The 19179-nt window shown below is 46.5% G+C and overlaps 1 protein-coding gene across 2 annotated transcripts in view; it reads right to left on the reverse strand.

Moving 5' to 3' along the window:
- The window catches only part of LOC144169495 (neural cell adhesion molecule 2-like), a 326391-nt gene that overhangs the window by 14531 nt on the left and 292681 nt on the right, over window positions 1–19179 (reverse strand). For both annotated transcript variants that reach the window (XM_077698683.1, XM_077698682.1), the window contains exons 5-7: window positions 6828–7031; window positions 5586–5882; window positions 3769–4053 (exon numbers count right to left, since the gene is read on the reverse strand). In XM_077698683.1, the coding sequence (XP_077554809.1) occupies window positions 3769–4053; window positions 5586–5882; window positions 6828–7031 (786 nt within the window). The remainder of the gene's footprint in view (window positions 1–3768; window positions 4054–5585; window positions 5883–6827; window positions 7032–19179) is intronic.

Genomic DNA, 19179 nt, shown 5'->3' on the forward strand with positions numbered 1-19179 from the left:
GCTGCTCGCGTACTTGGCATTTCTAACGAGTGTGCCAACCTCGCCAGTAAAGCTGTTCCGGCGGAATGAATTGTTCGCGGACTTCGAGAGGTGTCAAGCGTCAGCGATTTCTGCGAGCGGCTTCTCCATGGGCCAAAGCAGCAGCAGCAGTGGGTGAACGCTGTCTGTGGCGGACAGCTCGCGTGACGGGAACAGCGCGCACTTTTGAAACCCGACTTTATGACCTAACGGCAGAGAGAGGACGTTTTGGTCATTTGTTTATTTCTCTGCATGTAGTGTCCCAGTCACGTCATCGGCAGTAAGCCTTTTGCTAACCCGCAAGCAGCCCGTAATGTATGCGCAAGTGTGTTGCAAAACTGTCCGGTGGAAAACAATGTATGAATCGCTCGGCGTTCGCATAACAACTACGCCGCGTCCTCTCGCGTCGAGTTATGCAAGTACAACTGCCTTAGTCGCGCAGAAAATGGTTTTGCATATAGACAGGGGAATTTTTCACCCGCTCGCTGTGAATAGTGGGCGGCTCTCCGTAGGCTTAGACTTTTGGTATGCGAATAGAATGAAAACATAAAGCTTCTTCACTTGCGCAAGTGAAGTTACACACTGCCGAGCAAAACTGCACAGGTCGACAGAAAAACCAGAGGAAGCGCTGTGGGACCTGCTACTGCTCTTCTTGTCATAATGTCAAACTTTCGTTTTTCTTTTCTTTGTTTAAAATTGATATTCTAGTCTACTTTAAGAGAAGTAACGCTTGCTCAAAATTGTATAATGATGTTGTCTCATGTGTTACACCATTTCGTATTGCTTCTGTTTTACTTTTCTACCACAGCTGATACCAAGATGTTCATAATACCCTGCATTACCAAAGTCATGATGCTTCGTTGTTGTTTTCATTCTTTACCCCAATGAAATTCCAATGTACTGCGCCACGTATTTTTGCTTTATTTTGCCCCCCCCCCCCCCCCCCCCCGCCTCACGCAATGCTCTTCGGAACCTGTGAGGTACTGTGAAATAATAAAAACACATCTGTGACCATACACGTGCGGCCCGGAACTTTTTTTTTGTTGTTGTCGACACTGCACAGCATATCATCAGGTTTAAAATCGCTCAAGTAAGCAGGTCTGGACCAGCATTAACCAAAGGAAATTTCATCAGCTTCCCGCAATAAACGTGTAAGTATGTCCTTCTTTGCAGAAAAAAAAAGGAATGTTGGCCCATAAGACGCTGCAATTCATCAAATTTGCTTCGTTTAGTTTCGTACTAATTTATATACAGCTGCTAGATTCTAAACATCGAAGACTCACTAAGACCAACCAACATTATACAAGAGAACGCAAAGTCTTTGTTGAAATTCAGGAAGCCTGTGAGGCACTGTCACATTTTCGTAGGAAGTGTTGGTGTACGACGCTACTAAGTCGTTACACGCAGAACTGCCGCATCGGTTCCTTTTTAATGCCGCCCAACATTATGTAACCCGTGAGTGTGTTTATTTTGCGCCCAAAACAAAAAATCTGTGTACCAGACATAAAGGGCCGGCATATTGAGCTCGTACCTTGATTATTATCAAACGTGTTATCACTAAACTGTCCGGCGCTGCCTATAACGACTACAAAACGCCACGGCACGGCTGTCACCGACATTAGATACCACTGCAGGCGGTTTGAAAAAGAACCACCGATGTGTACGTGTTTCTGCGTTTTCGTCAAACACACTGCGGCAGGCACAAGTTTTTAAACAATCCACTCTTCACGCCATTTCTGGTGCGGTCCGGATATGCGACTCCGCCAATCGAAAACGACGACTGTGGCATTTACATTGCTCGTCTTCTTGCCGACCTTGTATCTTCTCACTGCGCATGCGTGGAACGTAGCGCGAACACACCTGAATTTCCATCGCATGAAAAAAGGTCAGCCTTTTAATGCGTTCTGTCAGATGAAGCGCACGCGCGATCGTATAAAAAAAAAAAAAAAACGTCAACATAGGATCAACGAATACATAATTCGAGATGTACCAAAATAAAAAAATAAAGGTGTGAATTACCAACACGACCCTGATAGAAAAAGTGAACATAGAGAATGAACATGCTACACGTCGTGCCCTTGGTATACAACACTTAAAAAAAAAACTCATCAGGCGACCGAAAATATAGGAGCATTGCTAAAGCTGCCACTGCTGCTCCACAGTCTGAAGTTAAGGCAGGTTAAGTAGAAGAGCTAGCTTTTTTAAGGCGATATGCACACATCAATCAGTCATTTTTACCGTTAAGGGCGTCACAGATAATACTGTAACTCATTTCCTTTCCTTCTGTCGAGCTTTCTGGCACTTGCAATCATATAGTACAAACCCGCGAAATTGTGTTGCGTTAACAATGTATCACCCACGCACTTTACGAGCCCGTAACAGGCTACACGGAATTAATGGGCCGCTCTGATGGAGGGTATACTTCAGGCGTCATTTATCAACGACCAAGAACCACTGAGTTCATACAACGCGCGGAGGGTCGACGACGCCAAGACCCAATTATTCGCTGCGGCGCGCACTCAATGTTAAACCGAGTCCTGAGTTTTAAGACAATGGGATGCGAGTGAATAGCGACTTCATCGATCTCAAGCCATTGAGGTGGAGCGAGGCGGCGGCTATTTTAAGTCATGACCACGGTGCCTAGGAATCCGCGCCAAATACGCTGAAGGGGAGCTTGTCTTCGTGCCCGTTCTCCTTCCCATTATCCCATCTCCGCGTAATCTATGCTCGCTGCAGCCCTGCCACTCGCTCACAATAAAATCGCGCCGTGGGGGTAATCAGGTGGCACATGAAAGCGTCTTTGAAAAGGGCAGATGATACAGGAATTCGGATAGTGCCAAGTACTTGATCGGCGAAATTTTGCTTGAGCACAGCTGATTTCATGCTTTTTGCGCACACCCGGTGACACCGGGCGTAGACCGTGTGCTTACCCTTCCAACGCGTGTATTTAGTCTTACGATCCTTATGATACCCCGCGAGAAAAAGGCGATATAGGAGCGCGTCTAGGAATATACATGCTGCCCGGGCAGCTTGTGATCCAGGCACGAGCGCTGTGTGATGACTGCGGGTATGTCTGTGCCAAATTGTATGTAGCATTTTCCTGTGCCAGTGTTTCCCCATAACGGCAAATAATTACACTGAAGCCAAAAAATGGCTGGCACATCTATCGTCAATTACGGAGATTCCTTCACTTTCGCGGCTTCGCTGCCGACCTTTTGCTCCCTGACGCTTAGAGTGCTATTTCAGTCAAAACGGCGCTTATCGAAAGCCTACCGTCAAAAAAATAACATGTGTTGGAACCCCTAGAGTCCATAAGAAAACCGGGCAGAAAAAATGGAGACGTACAATCGCTAGTGGTAATAACGTTCTAACAAGCTAAAAAATGTAGGGTGAAATTTTTTATTGCGTAATACGAGGCATGCCTGACTCCGAAGAAGGATGTGTTCATTCGCACGTACGTTCGAACCGCCCCCACCCCCTTTGTCATCGTTATTATAGCGAAAAGTCCGCCGCCATACGCTCTTCAAATGTAAACTTCTTTAGTACTCGACTTTCCAAAAGTTTGAAATAAGCCAGCCATCACAAACCGAACTTACTTGAGCAACCTTCTCCTTGGTTGAAGCTTTGTCTCAACTATTCGATCGAAGTAAATTGCTTCGGATTCCACTAAGCTTTTTCTCCCACTCGCCAGTGAGGAACTGACACGTGCGCACAGTGATCAAGTGACGGGAGGATCGACGGGCGACTCACGTTGCACGCGCAGCTGCAGCGTGTCCCCCTGCGTGCGGCCCTCGGCGTTCTCGGCGCTGCACGAGTAGAGGCCCGAGTGGTGCGTCTGCACGCGCTGTATGACGAGGAAGTTCTTGGAGACGAGCACGTTCTCGGACGCCTGCAGCTCGCGGCCGTTCAGCTGCCAGGCCACCTCGTCCACCAGCGGGTTGGCGTCCACGCGGCACTCGAGGTACACGTCGTTGTTCTCCTGGATGTTCTCCAGGCTCAGCTTGGTGCCCAGCTGCAGCGAGATCCTCGGCTTGTCTGCAGTTTGTAGGCAAGGCGAAAGAAGGGAGAGGAAAGTGCGTGAGGAGAATGGAGGGTGAAAGAAGGGAGACGTGGGAGCGTGAAAAGGGTCGTGAAAAAAAGGGAGACGAGGGCGCGTAGTTAAGAAGGCCGAGTGAAATTAGGGAGGCGATTTTGCCTGAGAAGACGCGACTGGAGTGCCCCACGCCATAAAGTTGAAACGAGTGACTGCCAGCCTGACTGTCCCAGCTAAGGGACATAGAGCATACCTATGAAGCAGCGTCACTCGCCACGCAATACGCATGGTCGATAAGAACATTGAATTACTGACACGGTGCATGCGAAGACTGGTTTACTCCGTTTCCTTAAATAGTACGCTAACGTGCTTGTGGTTATTCACTAACGTTTTGGTTTCATGTTTTAAAGTCAGTTGAGTCAGCATCACGGCTGAGAGCGCGATATTAAGTTCAATTCAACTGGATGTTACACCATAGCCATCATGTACGGCATGGTCTCAGGCATGGCGGCCGCGACGTAATTGGCTAGATACGCATGATAGCGCACACCGATAAAAATCCTTGGACGTGCGCTGTCAAATGATCTGGCGTGCACAGCTTCATAAAACAATGGTAATCCTATTACTGCCATGAACAGTGGCTGACACAGGGGGGAAGAGGGGGACAGTGCACTTCAAAAGCCCAACTCCCCCCCCCCCCCCCCCCCCCAAGAAATTCGGGATTTGCGCTGCTAAGCCTTCTGTAATCTTTATATCCCCTTCTCCCCATGTTTAGAAAATCCCTCAACACTACACCGTCTCTGAAAATAGGTCAGTCTGCTTTGCGTTTGGCCCAATAACAGACCAGAGAATCAGCGAGAAGCCCGCAACCACGCGTTGGCACGTACGTACTTTATATTACGAGTACTGGGCTGTCATTCCAAACTCCTGCTTGCGCGACACTTGCCCCTCAGCTCTGCACGCGGCTGCCCGAGTGCTTACTCACCGGACACCTCACCCATGCTCTCTCGGCTCGGAGATTAGCAAATCACTTCTGCGGTTTAGAGAAATCGTTAAACATTACTGCGATAACCGCCGGCTTTACCCAGCCCCTACACAGGGTCCCAGCAAAGTCAATGAGAGAATACTGCGGCGCCTGCAGACGAACACATTTATGTGCCCCGCAATAGTAAAGCATTTCGACCCTAATACAGATGGGCGGTGTCTGCACTGTGGGGAGGTGTCCGATACCTTGCACGCGGTGTGGGCATGCCAGATTAACCCTGACTTATCCCCCAATCCTTCCCCTACTAGAGAGGCGTGGGAGGCAGCCCTGCTCAATTGCTCGGGGCTGGAGTCTCAAAGGGCTCTAGCTCAACGGGAGAGAGCGGCGGTCTTGATCAATGGGGTCCCGGAATAGGGACTGCACCTGTGCGGAGAGCCATAGGACCTGACTCTTTTATTCTTCTCATAAAATAAAGTTTCACTCCTCCTCCTCCTCCTCTCCTCCTCATATCTTCGCGCGCGTCAGGAGGCAAGAATCCATCGCACTCACACTGCACGTCCATGGTCCAAGTGTCCTCTTCCACGCTGTCCGTCATGGCGGGGTTCTTGGCGCGGCAAGCCAGGCTGGAGCCATGGTCTTCACTGGATGGCGTGAACGACACCACGCTGGTCGTCACGTTGCCGTCCGTGGAGACGTAGACGAACGTGTGGTTGAGCTGGCGCAGGCCCTTCCACCACGTGACCACGGGAGGAGGCCGCGAGCCCCACACTTCGCACACTATCTCGGCCGGAAGGCCGGCGGATATGGGGATGTCACCGCGCCGAATCTTCACGGACGTTGGACGAACTGCAGCGAAACGGGTGTTGGAGACGGGGTGTTAATAGCGAAGCAAGGAAGAAAGTTTCATTACGAAGAAACAGAAGAGAAAGAGCCAGCATACAAATAAAAAAAATAACTCACGGCTAAAATTAATAATGGGAGATAAGGGGACAGGGCAGGAGGGCTCGAAAAGGAGTACAATGAGCAAGATGTTGAATTCAACCAGGAATTTTCCCCTACAGTCGAAGTGGATGCCTTTTATTACTTGTTGGATTTTATTCCCGATGCATGACCTGCGTTCTCAACTAATAATTCACTCAGCACTTCTCACTGCTCCGTTTCGTGATTGTAGGAGTTGTTTTACTACCATGGCAGCACCTGACACCGATTGGTCCGTTCCCCTTAGCCGACTTGTCAAGTGTCGTAACAAATTACGCTCTACTGCTTCATTGTCAACGCTGTGGGAAGCACATATCCCAGTTCTCCCACATTTTGTATGTAGTGTCTTAGACAGCGCTCCATACAATTCCACGAAATTCATTCAATCCACATGTAGGCCTATGTGTTAACCCCCCTTTAGCTGCCCTGTCGAAGCTCTGGTCGTACTGACTACTTAAAATCGCGCATCAAACCCATCAAACCTTCCACTGGTAGCTGCGCCCAGCTATATATTTATTGCAATAGCCAAATAACTCAGGATAGCGAATTATGACCACAGAAAACCATGCATACATTCGAGCCCACACTGCTCCTGCAGTTTATATACAGCGAGTCTTCCTCGATGAAAGTACAAAAATCTACTCTTTATACAAAAATCTACTCTTTAATATATAGTCTGATTACATTCTCTCTTAACCTGTAAGGATCCTGAAATTTAGCAAATCCTCCTACCGCGCTGTATGAAATTCCTGCCATCACCCACGTGCAAACTCCTGTCATCACCCCAATACGCAAACGAACAAGCCAACTCACGGTTCAGATCCAGCGTGATGGAAGTGTCAGCAGGTGAAGATATGTTGTTCGAGGCTGTGCAGTAGAGCGTCGAGCGTAAATCTTCCCTCCTCAACGAGTGGATGAGCAGCGTCGACGTGGTGAGCTGGGCTTCCGACGAGGGACGCACTTCGGCCGACATGCCGTCCGGCATACCGCTCCACACCAGAGTGGGCTTAGGCTTGCCTGCGCGCATATGAAAAAAGGGGAAGAAATTGGTCGCGAAGTTAATGATATAATTCCTCAGGATATAAATTCTGCCGTAAATTCCACTGCTAGAAAAAAACTTTCACCAAAAACTGCATAATGTTCCAAGCTTTCGTTTTTTATTCCATAAAAGATGTCATGAAGAACTGCGGTCCGACTGCGACTGAAGTAAGACACGTTGCGTCGACCTTTTGGCGAGTCTGAACAAGCGTTTGTTGCGGTCGCGTCAGTATCAGTCCTTAATATTGTCATTGCTCTTCTGACATCCTTACGCATGCAAGAAGAGCGCAGTGGTGTGGCTTGTACTGCCGAATAGTTATACTCGGTGACAACAGAAGAACGGCACCGATGATGATGATGATTGATGATTTCTATTGGTTTCCCCTTTGTATCGGGGTGATGACATGCCACCTTACCAAAAAGGACTTATATACCTATGTTATACACTTTTGGTTCAATACTAGCGCTGCTTAGGGCAGGCACATAAAGCTTATTAGGCACAAAATACTTTTTTTTCTGTTACAGGTGGTAACTGTCCTAGGCAATATTCCCCTCTCTGCTTTTCGTCCACCAGCATTCTAATCTTCTTTTCGTCCCCTCGACAGCCTTGAGGTTAACTTCCTCTGTGATACCCTTAAATCCTAGGGCTTCTGAAAGCCCAATATTCCCTTCATTTAGATTTGGATGGATACCCTCACATTCTAACACGATGTGCCGCATAGTTTCTGTTTCTTTTCCGCAGACCACGCACACCCCATCATTTTGTGAATACTTCCCCACAAAACTCTTAGTTCGCAGGCAACCTGCTCTAGCCTCAAAAAGCAAAGCACTGCCCTGGGAATCATCGAAGAAATTTTCCTTTCTGATGTTCATCTTCTCAGCCCTGTACATCTCTAACGACGTTTTAGCTTCCATTTTTTCCCTCCATTTATTCGTTTCCATCTGCCTTGTCTCTTTTTTTTGGTTACCTTGGCTGTTTCGGATTCCCCACTGTTCTTTCCGTATTTCATCGTTAGCCTTCTAGTCTTTCTTAACCACTGCGTGTCCACGCTTTTCAAGTATAGGTACCTAAAAACCTTAGCTGCCCACCTTCGTTGATCCATTGCCCTCAACCTCATCTCAAAGCATATTTTACTCTGAGCTTCTCTAACTTCAAACGACGCCCAGCCCATATCTCCCTGAACTGCTTCGTTAGCTGTTTTTCCATGCGCGCCTAAGGCCAAACGTCCTACCGTTCTCTGGTTTACTTCAAGGCCTGATAGAAAGTCTGATTTTAAGCAGAGTACAGCATTCGCAAACGTGAGACCCGGAACCATTACTCCTTTCCACATTCCTCTTACTACTTCATATTTGTTATACCCCCACAGAGCTCTATGCTTCATTATAGCTGCGTTTCGCTTTCCCTTAACCTTAAGTTGCCCCTCGTGAGTACTTAAGTAGTCATCCTCTTCGTTTATCCACATTCCCAAATATTTATATTCCTTCACTCTAAATAATTCGCCTTGCTGGATAGACACTACGTCTGTGGAAGCGCCATCGAAAACCATTATTCCTGATTTTTCTGCACTGAAATTTAAACCGAGGTCAGTGGCTTCGTGGCCGCAAATATTTATTAGCCGCTGCATATCGGTTTGGTTATCAGCTAAAAGAACAATGTCGTCTGCGTATAACATTCCCGGAATAAGCTGTTGTACCACTTCGCCTTGCAGCATATGGGTTAGGCTAAACCCTACTTGACTTTCTTCCAGTTTCTTTTCTAACCCTGCCATGTAAAGCATGAACAGTATTGGGCTCAAAGGGCATCCCACAGCGGCAACCGGAAGTTGCCGCTGTGCCTTATCACCGTAGCCGGATGTTTCTCCGCGCGGCGCAAGTAGGGCGTTTCTGGGAATATTTTGAACATGGCGTGAGCCGTTCCCGTGATTTTTTGGACTTAATATGCTTATAAACGACTCCAGTGACGACAAACAAACTGCGTGAGACAAGGCAGACGATATCACGCATTCATAGCAAACCCCTTTCAAAACGCGCGTGCACTGACGTCACGGGTCCGGCGCTTCGGCGGAGTGATACACTACATGAGGTGGTGCCGTTCATGAGTTGTAACCGAGTATAGTAATGATTGAAATGTCAGCCTCTGAGACGTGGCGGGCGCGCCAGCACATGGAAAACACTTAGCAACCGCGAGGCCTTCGGAGTCCGAGTGTTCTCGTAATCGTCCTCGTCCGCATTCATAGCGCCTACATTCTGGTGGCCAGAATGCAGCTAGTGCAGTCGACAAACTTTCGCCGCGTCTATAGACCTTTTCGGCTTCTTCGTACTGGCAGCAGCCGCTTTACCATGCCCTAGCTGTGCTAACGCCGCTAAAGTAAGCGCAGTCAGCAGGATGGTATAAGTACGCATGAGGAGCACAGTCGACGACATGCCAAGGCGTTATCGAGGCTCATAGAATGAAAACGTCAGTAAAGTTGGACCAGGTTACACGATAAGCTTATGAGTGGCGACGCATGCGACGCGCAAGAGAGCTGAGTTGACTCTGTCAATGCGCGCGAGATTTCAAACACGGGACGCATCTTTTACAACCCGCCTCAAAGATAGCGCCAGAAAAACGTTTTGAGGACGCGCTGAATCTCCTTAAAGGAGTACTGACACGAAATTTCAAAGCTGAGATAACTATGTAAAACGCTTCCTTTTTATCAGGAGATATCTCCCAGCAAGTTTCAACAGCAACCGTTCAGCGAAACATATTTAAAATCCATTTTAATCTTCGCCCGCACGAGAAAGGCCAGAGCGGGTCGACGTGACATCATCTGCTACGTGCCCCAAACTGTCGACGTCGGGGCTCCCGTGACGAAGCCGACGCGCTGGCTGTGGTTGGCGCGCGCTGCTCGGGCGTGTGTACACGTCATGGTTTTGGGACTGACGCCATGCTGCCAGGGCCTGTGGGGACGGCGAAGACCTCGGCCGGTCTGGGCGCGCGCGTGCGCTCGCTCGCGCGCGCTTCCAGAGAGGCAGCGATACGGCAAGAATGGTGACGCCATGTGATACATGCTGTCATGGCGGCCGCTCGGCGTTTTTTTGTCGAAACCGAAACTGGCACGAATAAACGACGCCGTAAATGAATGTTTACGCTGCGCTCGACCGTCTAATCTGTCATTCTATGATTAGTGGGCTGGTAGGCACGCATAGCAGCGAAAAAAACGTAACATAAAAATTTCGTGTCAGTACTCCTTTAAGATGATTGCCCCACTCCAATCTTGATCGGCTGACAGAGCACCGACAACCATAGACAAAGGGGTGGGTAGGGTGTGTAGTGACTTAAAAGCGAATTAAACGTAAGCACGTCGACATAATGCAGATCTCATGCTAGCAAGAGCATTTGTAGAAAGCCCGCTCAAAAGTTGTGTAGTCATTATTCATTGAGGAGGACACGGGAGCAGGGCATTTGTAAGTGGATCTCTTATTCAATAATACGGATCGTTTTCAACGGTATAGTTGGTTTATAATGCTCTTATTATTGGACAGGGGAGCGCTGCGCAGTACAATCAACGCTCGTTTCTGTTTCGATATCTTTGATCTCGCGAGCTGCCAGCCATCGTGCGTGCACTAGATATGCGCACTGTACATCATCGTAGGCACTTCCATGTGGCTGTTTTTTTTTCTGCTTTGCTTTGGTCATGCTCATCTGCCGCACATAGATTAGGGCACCATAACCTAGACGTTAGTGATGGGATCCCCACAAATTGAAGTTTGCCGGCTTTACCATCACCATGGGGCAGCGGTCACCGATTGTCCCAGTGAAAAATTTAAACAAAGCAATTATTTTTCTGATGAAGCTTGATAGCCATCCTCTGCCCAAATTTTCGGGAAAAATTCTCAAAACGAGCCATGAAACTAGAAAACGAAATGTTGAATTGCGCGAGCAACGTTGACGTGAGAAGCTTTTGTTGTTCTGTGAAGTACAGTATTGATTTAACTAATGACACAGTTCCTTCCATTCGAAGTTAACCTCTTCAGGGTACTTTGCAAGCTAAACCCTGACTGGATCAGATGAGCATCAAGACGGGTTCCTACGTGCTGCCGATTTATCGCGTTAAATCGGTTCTCGCTCACTACTTTTTTTGAATGAATTCTTTCGTTCCTCTGCTTAAAAGTGTGCTCGAGTCTGCGACGATATCAGTGCTAACCTTCGAGGCTAGGTTATGTAAAGTCCTTTTCGGTGCATAACGAAAAGTTGTCCTTCAGAGAAAGTTAGAAAAGCGCCCGTTTCCCGACAGCGTTAAACGTCCAAAGAAGGGGCTACGGCTCGTCTGCACATCGCACCATGTCTGTTCTCAGGGCGATTAGTCATCCCCTACCAACTCGCCCGAAACGACACCCCCGTTTTATGACACCATTTTTCACTGCATGAAAGGCCGGTTATTAAAAAACCGAATATTTTACGTCGGGTGACTATATTCTTCACCTCGATTGATTGATTGATTGATTGATTAATTGATTGATTGATTGATTGATTGATTGATTGATTGATTGATTGATTGATTGATTGATTGATTGATTGATTGATTGATTGATTGATTGATTGTAGGGTTTAACGCGCCGACGCAACGCAGGCGAAAAGGCGCGCCATAGTGGAGGGCTCCGGATTTATTTTGAACCCCTGAAGATCTTTAACGTGCGCCAAAATCTCGTACACGCGGGCCTTTTCGCTTTTCGCCTCCATCAGAAAAGCAGCCGCCGCGGCCGCGAAACGAACCCGCGTCCCATGCTTCATCTCCAGCCCGTTCAAAATTAGCCTCTCTATTTCTAGCAACACGTATCTCTACCCTTGTGTGTGTACTACGGTTCGCGGCGTGCATATTTACTGCCACAGTGCGACGTCGCAGCGTCATTTAGGTCAAGGTAATGCCGGATACATCTCGTTTATAGCGGTCAATATTTGTCTACATAATGCGAGCCACAGAGCTCTATTAATATAATATGACCATGAAAAGGCAGTAATTTATTACATGGGACAAGCAGTCATGTATAAATACTGATAATTAGGAACACGCGCCAATGCTGGTACAATTACGTGAAAAACAAAACACCAAATGCTACCGATCGGTTATCTTTTAACGATGAACATAGGACAATTCTCTTGGGTAAGACACTTTCTTAAAGAGCAGCGCCGAAAAATAACGTTTTCAACTTCACTGAGAAATAATTATGGCAAGTAAATGAAACTCAAGGTAATGATGTATTCGCCTTAGAGGCCAAACGCCACATAATTGTCTTTGGGAAAGTTTGTTATAACAAGCGTTACAGCCGTTTCCTGCTGAGTATTTGCGATGAAGTTGGCTCGCCGCAAAACGTCTTTGCTCGAGCACTTGACTACTACAGAGAACCCTATCTAGATGTAGCCATGCTTAAAAAACGTTTCGCAATGCCATCTGCAGTGCAGTGAACGCTACTTATAGAAGGTTTGCTGTATAGGAGTGAAGCTTGCTTATGTAATTTTGGACGCCTAAAGCGATTAAAACAAAAAATATAAGAAAATAAAGATTAAACACACTAAAACGTGCACCGCCAGCTGTGTTAGGTTGGGTTAAACTGCACTTATCCGGTCAAGGCCCCCCGGTCGCCTGAAAAAAAGTCTCCACGAAGACGATTCCAATTTGAAGCAACGCACTTCATCACATTTCTATAATAGCAGGTTGTACCACAAATTTTAAGACGAAAGCTTTCTTGGTGAGACCTATGGCGTTGTGTCAAAAGTCTAATTCATATCCCCATAGACCAGTTGGTCGACCGAAAAGCTCTGATAAGATATTTGGACACACGGTGCGTGCGTGAAACCGCGGGATTCCATTGTGTCAAAAAGGTTACTTGAAAATCGCGTAAAAGGAACGGTTATAGATTAGATGATCACTCATCGATCATGAATAATCAGTGAAATAGTACACCTCATCTCATAAACCCCGTATCGGTATACATTTAGATCACACATAGATGCGTCTACTTAGTGCGCGAAAAATAGTCGCATTGGTTCGTTCTTCGTTTGAGATTTGGGTGTTTGAATGCTTGACGATCGATCGGACGCACCTTGGGCGAAGGTTGGACGCACTTCTAGCTTTTCCGCTTCTCTCAACTTTAGTTAGGAAGGTATGGTAATTTTTTTCGGCAGGCGAATTATAAATTCGTGTTTCTAAGGAAACGGTACAGGCTGAAGAAGCATTCTTAACCATTAAATTTTTCCACGTCGACGAGAAGCGTTCTCATCAGCTCGTTTCCAGGGGCACTCGGTTACACTTTGGTGTGCTTTTGCACTTATAAAAAACTTGGGAACTAAACATATAGAGGCCTTGTGAACTCTGGAAGTGCGTAATCGGTATTCCCGCCGAGAAGCAGGCGCAAAACTGGGCCAGGAAGCCATAAAAAGGGTCAGAGCGTGAGGGAGTAAAAACTCATTCTGTACACTCATTCTCTAGCCTCGATTTCCTTTCCTGTTGTGGTGCCGTAAGGTAAAAATGAAAATGCTCGATCAGTTCAAAAAGAAAAACGCGTTCAGTGCAAGAAATGAGCGATCCTCAATGGCCTCTAAAAACTTAAGTCAAACTGCCTGACAAAAATTACCGTTTCTAGACTGAATTCGGGGTCAGCAAGAAGCCTGAACGACTGAATCCTCTCCACCGGAACACACATTTCTTGAAAGGAAGCCCCACTTATTCTTTGTCCTTCAAATTAACGAGCGACTACTTAACGTCTTGAGATAGAAAAGGAAATCGATGTAGAATTTATCAGGCCCATCGTTATGAATGACCTTCATGCGAGAAAAAAAAATCGAAATATGGTCCAAGACAAAACGCCGACAGCGATCATGGAGGCTCTAATTATTTGCTTGAGAAATTATCGAGTCCAAACCTTATCGATCGGCGAACCAGGCACAACATCCTTCGCCGTATCGTCTGCGCGCAGCGGCAATCGAATCGGCTTGAACCTTTTTCACTTGCGCTGCCCAACCATTAACTTTGGGAAAAAACAAAGGTAAAATCCCAAAGCCAAAAATACTTCCTCTTGACGCTATGATTGGATATTCCACCGCTTACTGTCGATAGCGATGGTGAGTCCATTCTGGAGGGTGCGTAATACAAATGGGTGACTGCCTTCCACCGGTGACAGTAATGGCTGCCAACCGCCTTTCTACCAGTCACCGTTATTACTCTGGCGATGGCCACAAACAATGGTCCAAGCGATCGAAAGTGTAACGATTTGCGGCGCTATGAATACCGGTTAGGACTGGGACTCTTGGGCTGTATAACGCTCCCCTCTTTTGCGGTTGCGGATGGTGTTTATGGGCAGGATACCAAATACCTGCCGATAGATAGTGACAAACGGGGCTCGACTTCGAATGCTCTCACCGGTAGCAACGAAGAAAATGAGTCATGCCCAAACATTGGCAACAAAGCAACCCTAATAATGCGGCTGGGCAAAACACATGCAGAATAAAAATTTATGATAGAGGCACAAAATAAATGACTAAATTCAAAGTCCGCTACGTTATTATTTAGTGGCAGAAATATCTTGTTTGCAGTTTTACATCCAAAAGGCAAAACTTCGGAAACGAAGGCAAACGGAGAAAATACACGTCTGAGCATCCTTACAAGCACATCTGTGAATTACAAACAGGAAATGTCTCTGCACTATAAATAACTAACGCTACCAAACAAAATACAAGAGGACTGGCAACTATCTCTACATTCGGAATGCAAATGTCTGTACTAGACACCTGGTACCGGAGGTCGGTTGCCGCCTTGAAGCCTGAGCTGTCTGCTTTGATGTTGGTATACACAACCTCTCATCCTTTCTCTCCGAAAATTTCCCGAATATCAACCCCCGGCTGACTTCCCTGTGACCTGCTTTGCGGCTTAAACTATACAACCTTCTTTGCCCCTCAATATCTCCCCCGACATACTCCCAAACCAATCCGCTTTCACTTCCTCCTTTCCTTCTCCCCTCTCACCAGGGGACCTTCCCCTATATAAAGCGTGCCAGCCAGGCGAGAGATTGCCCTGACGAAAGCAAGTCTCTTTGCTGAAACGTTGGCAACAATCGGGCTGTTACCTTGTTCAGAGTTTTCTTTTCTTGTGTTCTCTACCATCTTCAAAAGTTCAACTGCTCCCTATATATATATATATATATATATATATATATATATATATATATATATATATATATATATATATATATATATATATATATATATATATATATATATATATATATATATATATATAGCGAATCAGAATTGGGAAATGAGGGGCTCGGTGAATAAAGACAGAAAATAAGCGATGGCAGTCAAGAAAACCCCGGAAAGCAAAGGGGAGGTTGTGTTGGGTCATAGAAACAGATGAAGAATTTTTTGAGTCAGAAAGAAAGTGGTGAAAAAATGCCCGCCGGGTGGGATCCGAAGACCCGGGTGGGATCCGATCCCACCCGGCGGGCGTTTTTTCACCCCTTTCTTTCTGACTCAAAAAATTCTTCATCTGTTTCTATGACCCAACACAACCCCCCCTTTGCTTTCCGGGGTTTTATTGCCGGCCAGCCCTTATATATATATATATATATATATATATATATATATATATATATATATATATATATATATATATATATATATATATATATATATATATATATATATATATATATATATATATACACCCTTGGTGTGCTCATGCGCTCGTACCCGCGCTCTCTGCTTTACGATCAGCATAATAAGCATCATAATGTATGGTGCACTATGATGTGCTTGTGACTATTAATAATAATGATGGTAACTAATAATCACAGAGAGCTACAGAATCAGTCACAGCTCGGATATATGAATTGACAGCACCTAGACACAGCTTGTTTCAGAGTCACTGTAAGCCGAAGCAGAATCTCGCCACCACCCCATCATAATTTTGACACGACAGCATTTCGGTACGCGACATATACTAATAACGTCATGCCCCAAGAAACGTGCCCCAAATAAGCCCCGCACGCCTTGCACGCCAAAACAGGAGCCCAAAACCCACACAAGGTTCTACGTGGGAGAAGAAAAAGATGCGGCGAAGTAGACCTATAAACCACCCTCTCATATACCACACGCTAGCCGGGCAGGGCCACGAGGGGCACATAATCCGACGATGTTGAGGCTCGCGAGCACCAGATGTTGCGCGCGCTGTATGCTCTCGTTTCCGGTTCGGTGCTGCTGTCGCGGTGACCCGGGTTATGCGTGTTTCTCTGCGCAAGCTTTTTCTCTCGTAAATCTCACCGTACCCTCTTCTCACCAAAACCCCGCGTCACCGACGGCCTTCAGCGAATTTTCGCGACGGGAAGACAACCTTCGACGCTCAGGTCGGCGGCTGCATTGCCGTGCAAACCATGCCACTCATTATCTTTTCTCCACGATCGCTCATGTCGCCGTCCCGAAAGTACATTCCCAACAACCACTCATAGCTTCCTTTCTGGTGAAAATACAAATATGTTAACAGAATAAGCATAACACTATGATTGCAGAGTCAGGTGCATTGCAGCAAGAAGAACAGAAACCACGTTCCCTCTCTGATTTTGACGTTTACAGCCTTGACTCGCTGTGAACCAGAGCCCAGCCAACCGTAAACAAACTGTCACGACAATGCGCCGCTAGCTATCTGAGCGTCGTAGGACCCTTTATTTAAAATTGAAAAGCGTCTACGAAAGAGCACGGAGCTGAAAAAAGACAGCAGGGTCATCAGAGTTTCAACGCTATATTTTACCGACGCCATTGTATGTCCTGTGGCATACGTATATGCTTTGCCTTTGTCTACGTATATGTTTTGTGTTTGCCAAAATTCCCTAGGCCAAGCTAAATATGTAAAGGCCAAAAAAATTCAAATTACAAGCTTACCTTTCCAGCAAGGATGATACGCTTTATGCCAGGTAGCTGGAGACAAGACGTTTTTTTCTGGCTGTCACAAAATATTTTATCTACACTTAAACGTTAGGCTTTTGCTATAAATTTTTTGTTGCTGACAACATTTAGCGTGGCCAAGAAAATTTCGACAAGGACTGTACCTATACGTAAACGTTTGTGATATGTGGACGGATGTGTTTGCATGAACGCGTACTATCCTCTATTTCGATGGCAGCTTCCGCTGAAAAAAGGCCCTTGCTCTTATAGTCCGCGTTGACTACAACGAAGGAAATGGGCCCGCAAAGTTTCGTGGCGTTGTATCTATGGGCGCGTATATTATTGCTTCGCTAATCGCGACGTCTTTAGGGCGATAGCTGCAGGTGCGATACTTTCGAACAGAAACGGCGCAGCAGCCATCGCGGAATATCAGAACTCAGCTAATCGAAGCAAGGTCTACACGCTCTTTCAGGAAGGATGCACTCGCTGATGTGTTTTTTTTTTTTTTTTTTTTTTTGCATAGGCCGACGGTAAAGGTACACTGCAACACTTTCTTCTGAAATCTGAAATGCTTGCAAAACGTTGTCACCCAGCACACCCAGTACTTTTATTAGGGGGTGGCAAAGTACCTCAGTCAAAAGTTACTCCTCTATGCCTATCAGGTAACTTGCAAACTCGCTCAAAATATTTTTCTCTCTTTCCCGCTCTTGACGTTCTTCGACGGCTCGAATTACGTCACTAGGCCATGTAGTGGCTGTTGGCTTTTTCTTCACAGGTTTTCCTTTAGTTGCAGAAACGAACGCTTTTCGATAGCAACTAAAAAAACGCCACAAAAAGCACAAAACGAAGGCGTATCTGCTTCGATGAGCAAATCACGCAGTGCCGCTCTGTGCTGGTGATAACTATAGCTATCGCAGTGGTTCCAGGCGGTAAGAGTGAAAGCGCTCATCCAAAGTGTCGCAGGGCCCCTTTAAGCACGTTCTAAGCTGTCTCGCATTGCGACGAGGAGGGCTCAAAAAGCGTCAGAGCTGACATAAAATGGCTTGCTAGACCAACAATCGAGCGAGATACCACGCTGGCTTGAAAGAACTTATGCTGAAGCCTATCATCGTAGAGTTTCATAAGCCCTCTGCCATGTGCGTGAGATAGCTGTTGTCATTATGGGGGCCGTGCAAATTAGGCCGCCCCCGTGCAAAATTCAAAACCACCTAAGCAGTGAAGCTTAAGGTCAGGCAGTTGGCAGCGACCCCCCGCAGTGGCTCAGTGGCTAAGGCTTTGTGCAGTTGAGCCAAGGACGCGGGCTCGATTCCGACATCGGTGGCTGCTTTTGCTTTTCGGGTGGAGCCCAAAAGCGAAAACACCTTTTCGTCGAGATTTCTGCGCGCATTACAGCTTCCCGTGTGGTGTAAATTAATCCGCAGCTGCCCACTACGGCGCGCTTCATAGCCCACGCGTAGCGTCGGCGTGTTAAACCACAAAACCAATCAGAAAGCTTGCAGCACGGCGCTCCACCGTATAGCTAAAAGGACAGACAACTGATTTTTGTCGAGTATATGTTCTCTAGCTCATATGAAGGCCAGCGTTTTATATAGCGGGGTAACCACAAGCACTTTATAAACAAAGTGGCGGAAATAAGTTTAATTGGGCACTAAACTTCCCGAAATCGGAAGGGTGGCGGTTGGTAGTGTAGAAACTTGACACTACAATATGTGCCCCGATCACGTGACCTGCAAACTTTGCAGCTACAGAAACAGCTGAAACGTTTATTTACTTATTGAAAACAACTTAACACAAGTATTTGTATAAGTTTGAATTGTATATGTACTTTTAAAGATTATTTTGAAAATTTTAAAGACACGCCACCCGCCACCGTCACTGCGTTGCTCTCAGTGTAGCTAACTGAACCGCTATGCCCAGTCCACAGTCACCGCGGCAGCGTTCAGTAAACAAACCGAGTTTCCTGCTTGTGTTGTGCTTTGTTTGACGATTCTGCCTGAGTCATGGGCGTTTCTTCTGCCGAAATATTCGTTTTCAGTTTCCAAAAACGCCAACGGTAGCCCAAAAAAAGGACACCCCTGGGGAGAATCTAACTGCCGACCTCCACAAGATCAGGCCAGCATTCTACCTATCGTTCATCTCAACAGATGGCGCCTTCGTGCAAAATTAACTAGTGAATAAGAAAACATATAATGTAATAAGAAAGCCTGAAAG

The sequence above is a fragment of the Haemaphysalis longicornis genome, unplaced genomic scaffold, assembly GCF_048455015.1.
Source record: "Haemaphysalis longicornis isolate Haplotype H1 unplaced genomic scaffold, Haemaphysalis longicornis Haplotype H1 scaffold_2, whole genome shotgun sequence".
Lineage (NCBI taxonomy): Eukaryota > Metazoa > Arthropoda > Arachnida > Ixodida > Ixodidae > Haemaphysalis > Haemaphysalis longicornis.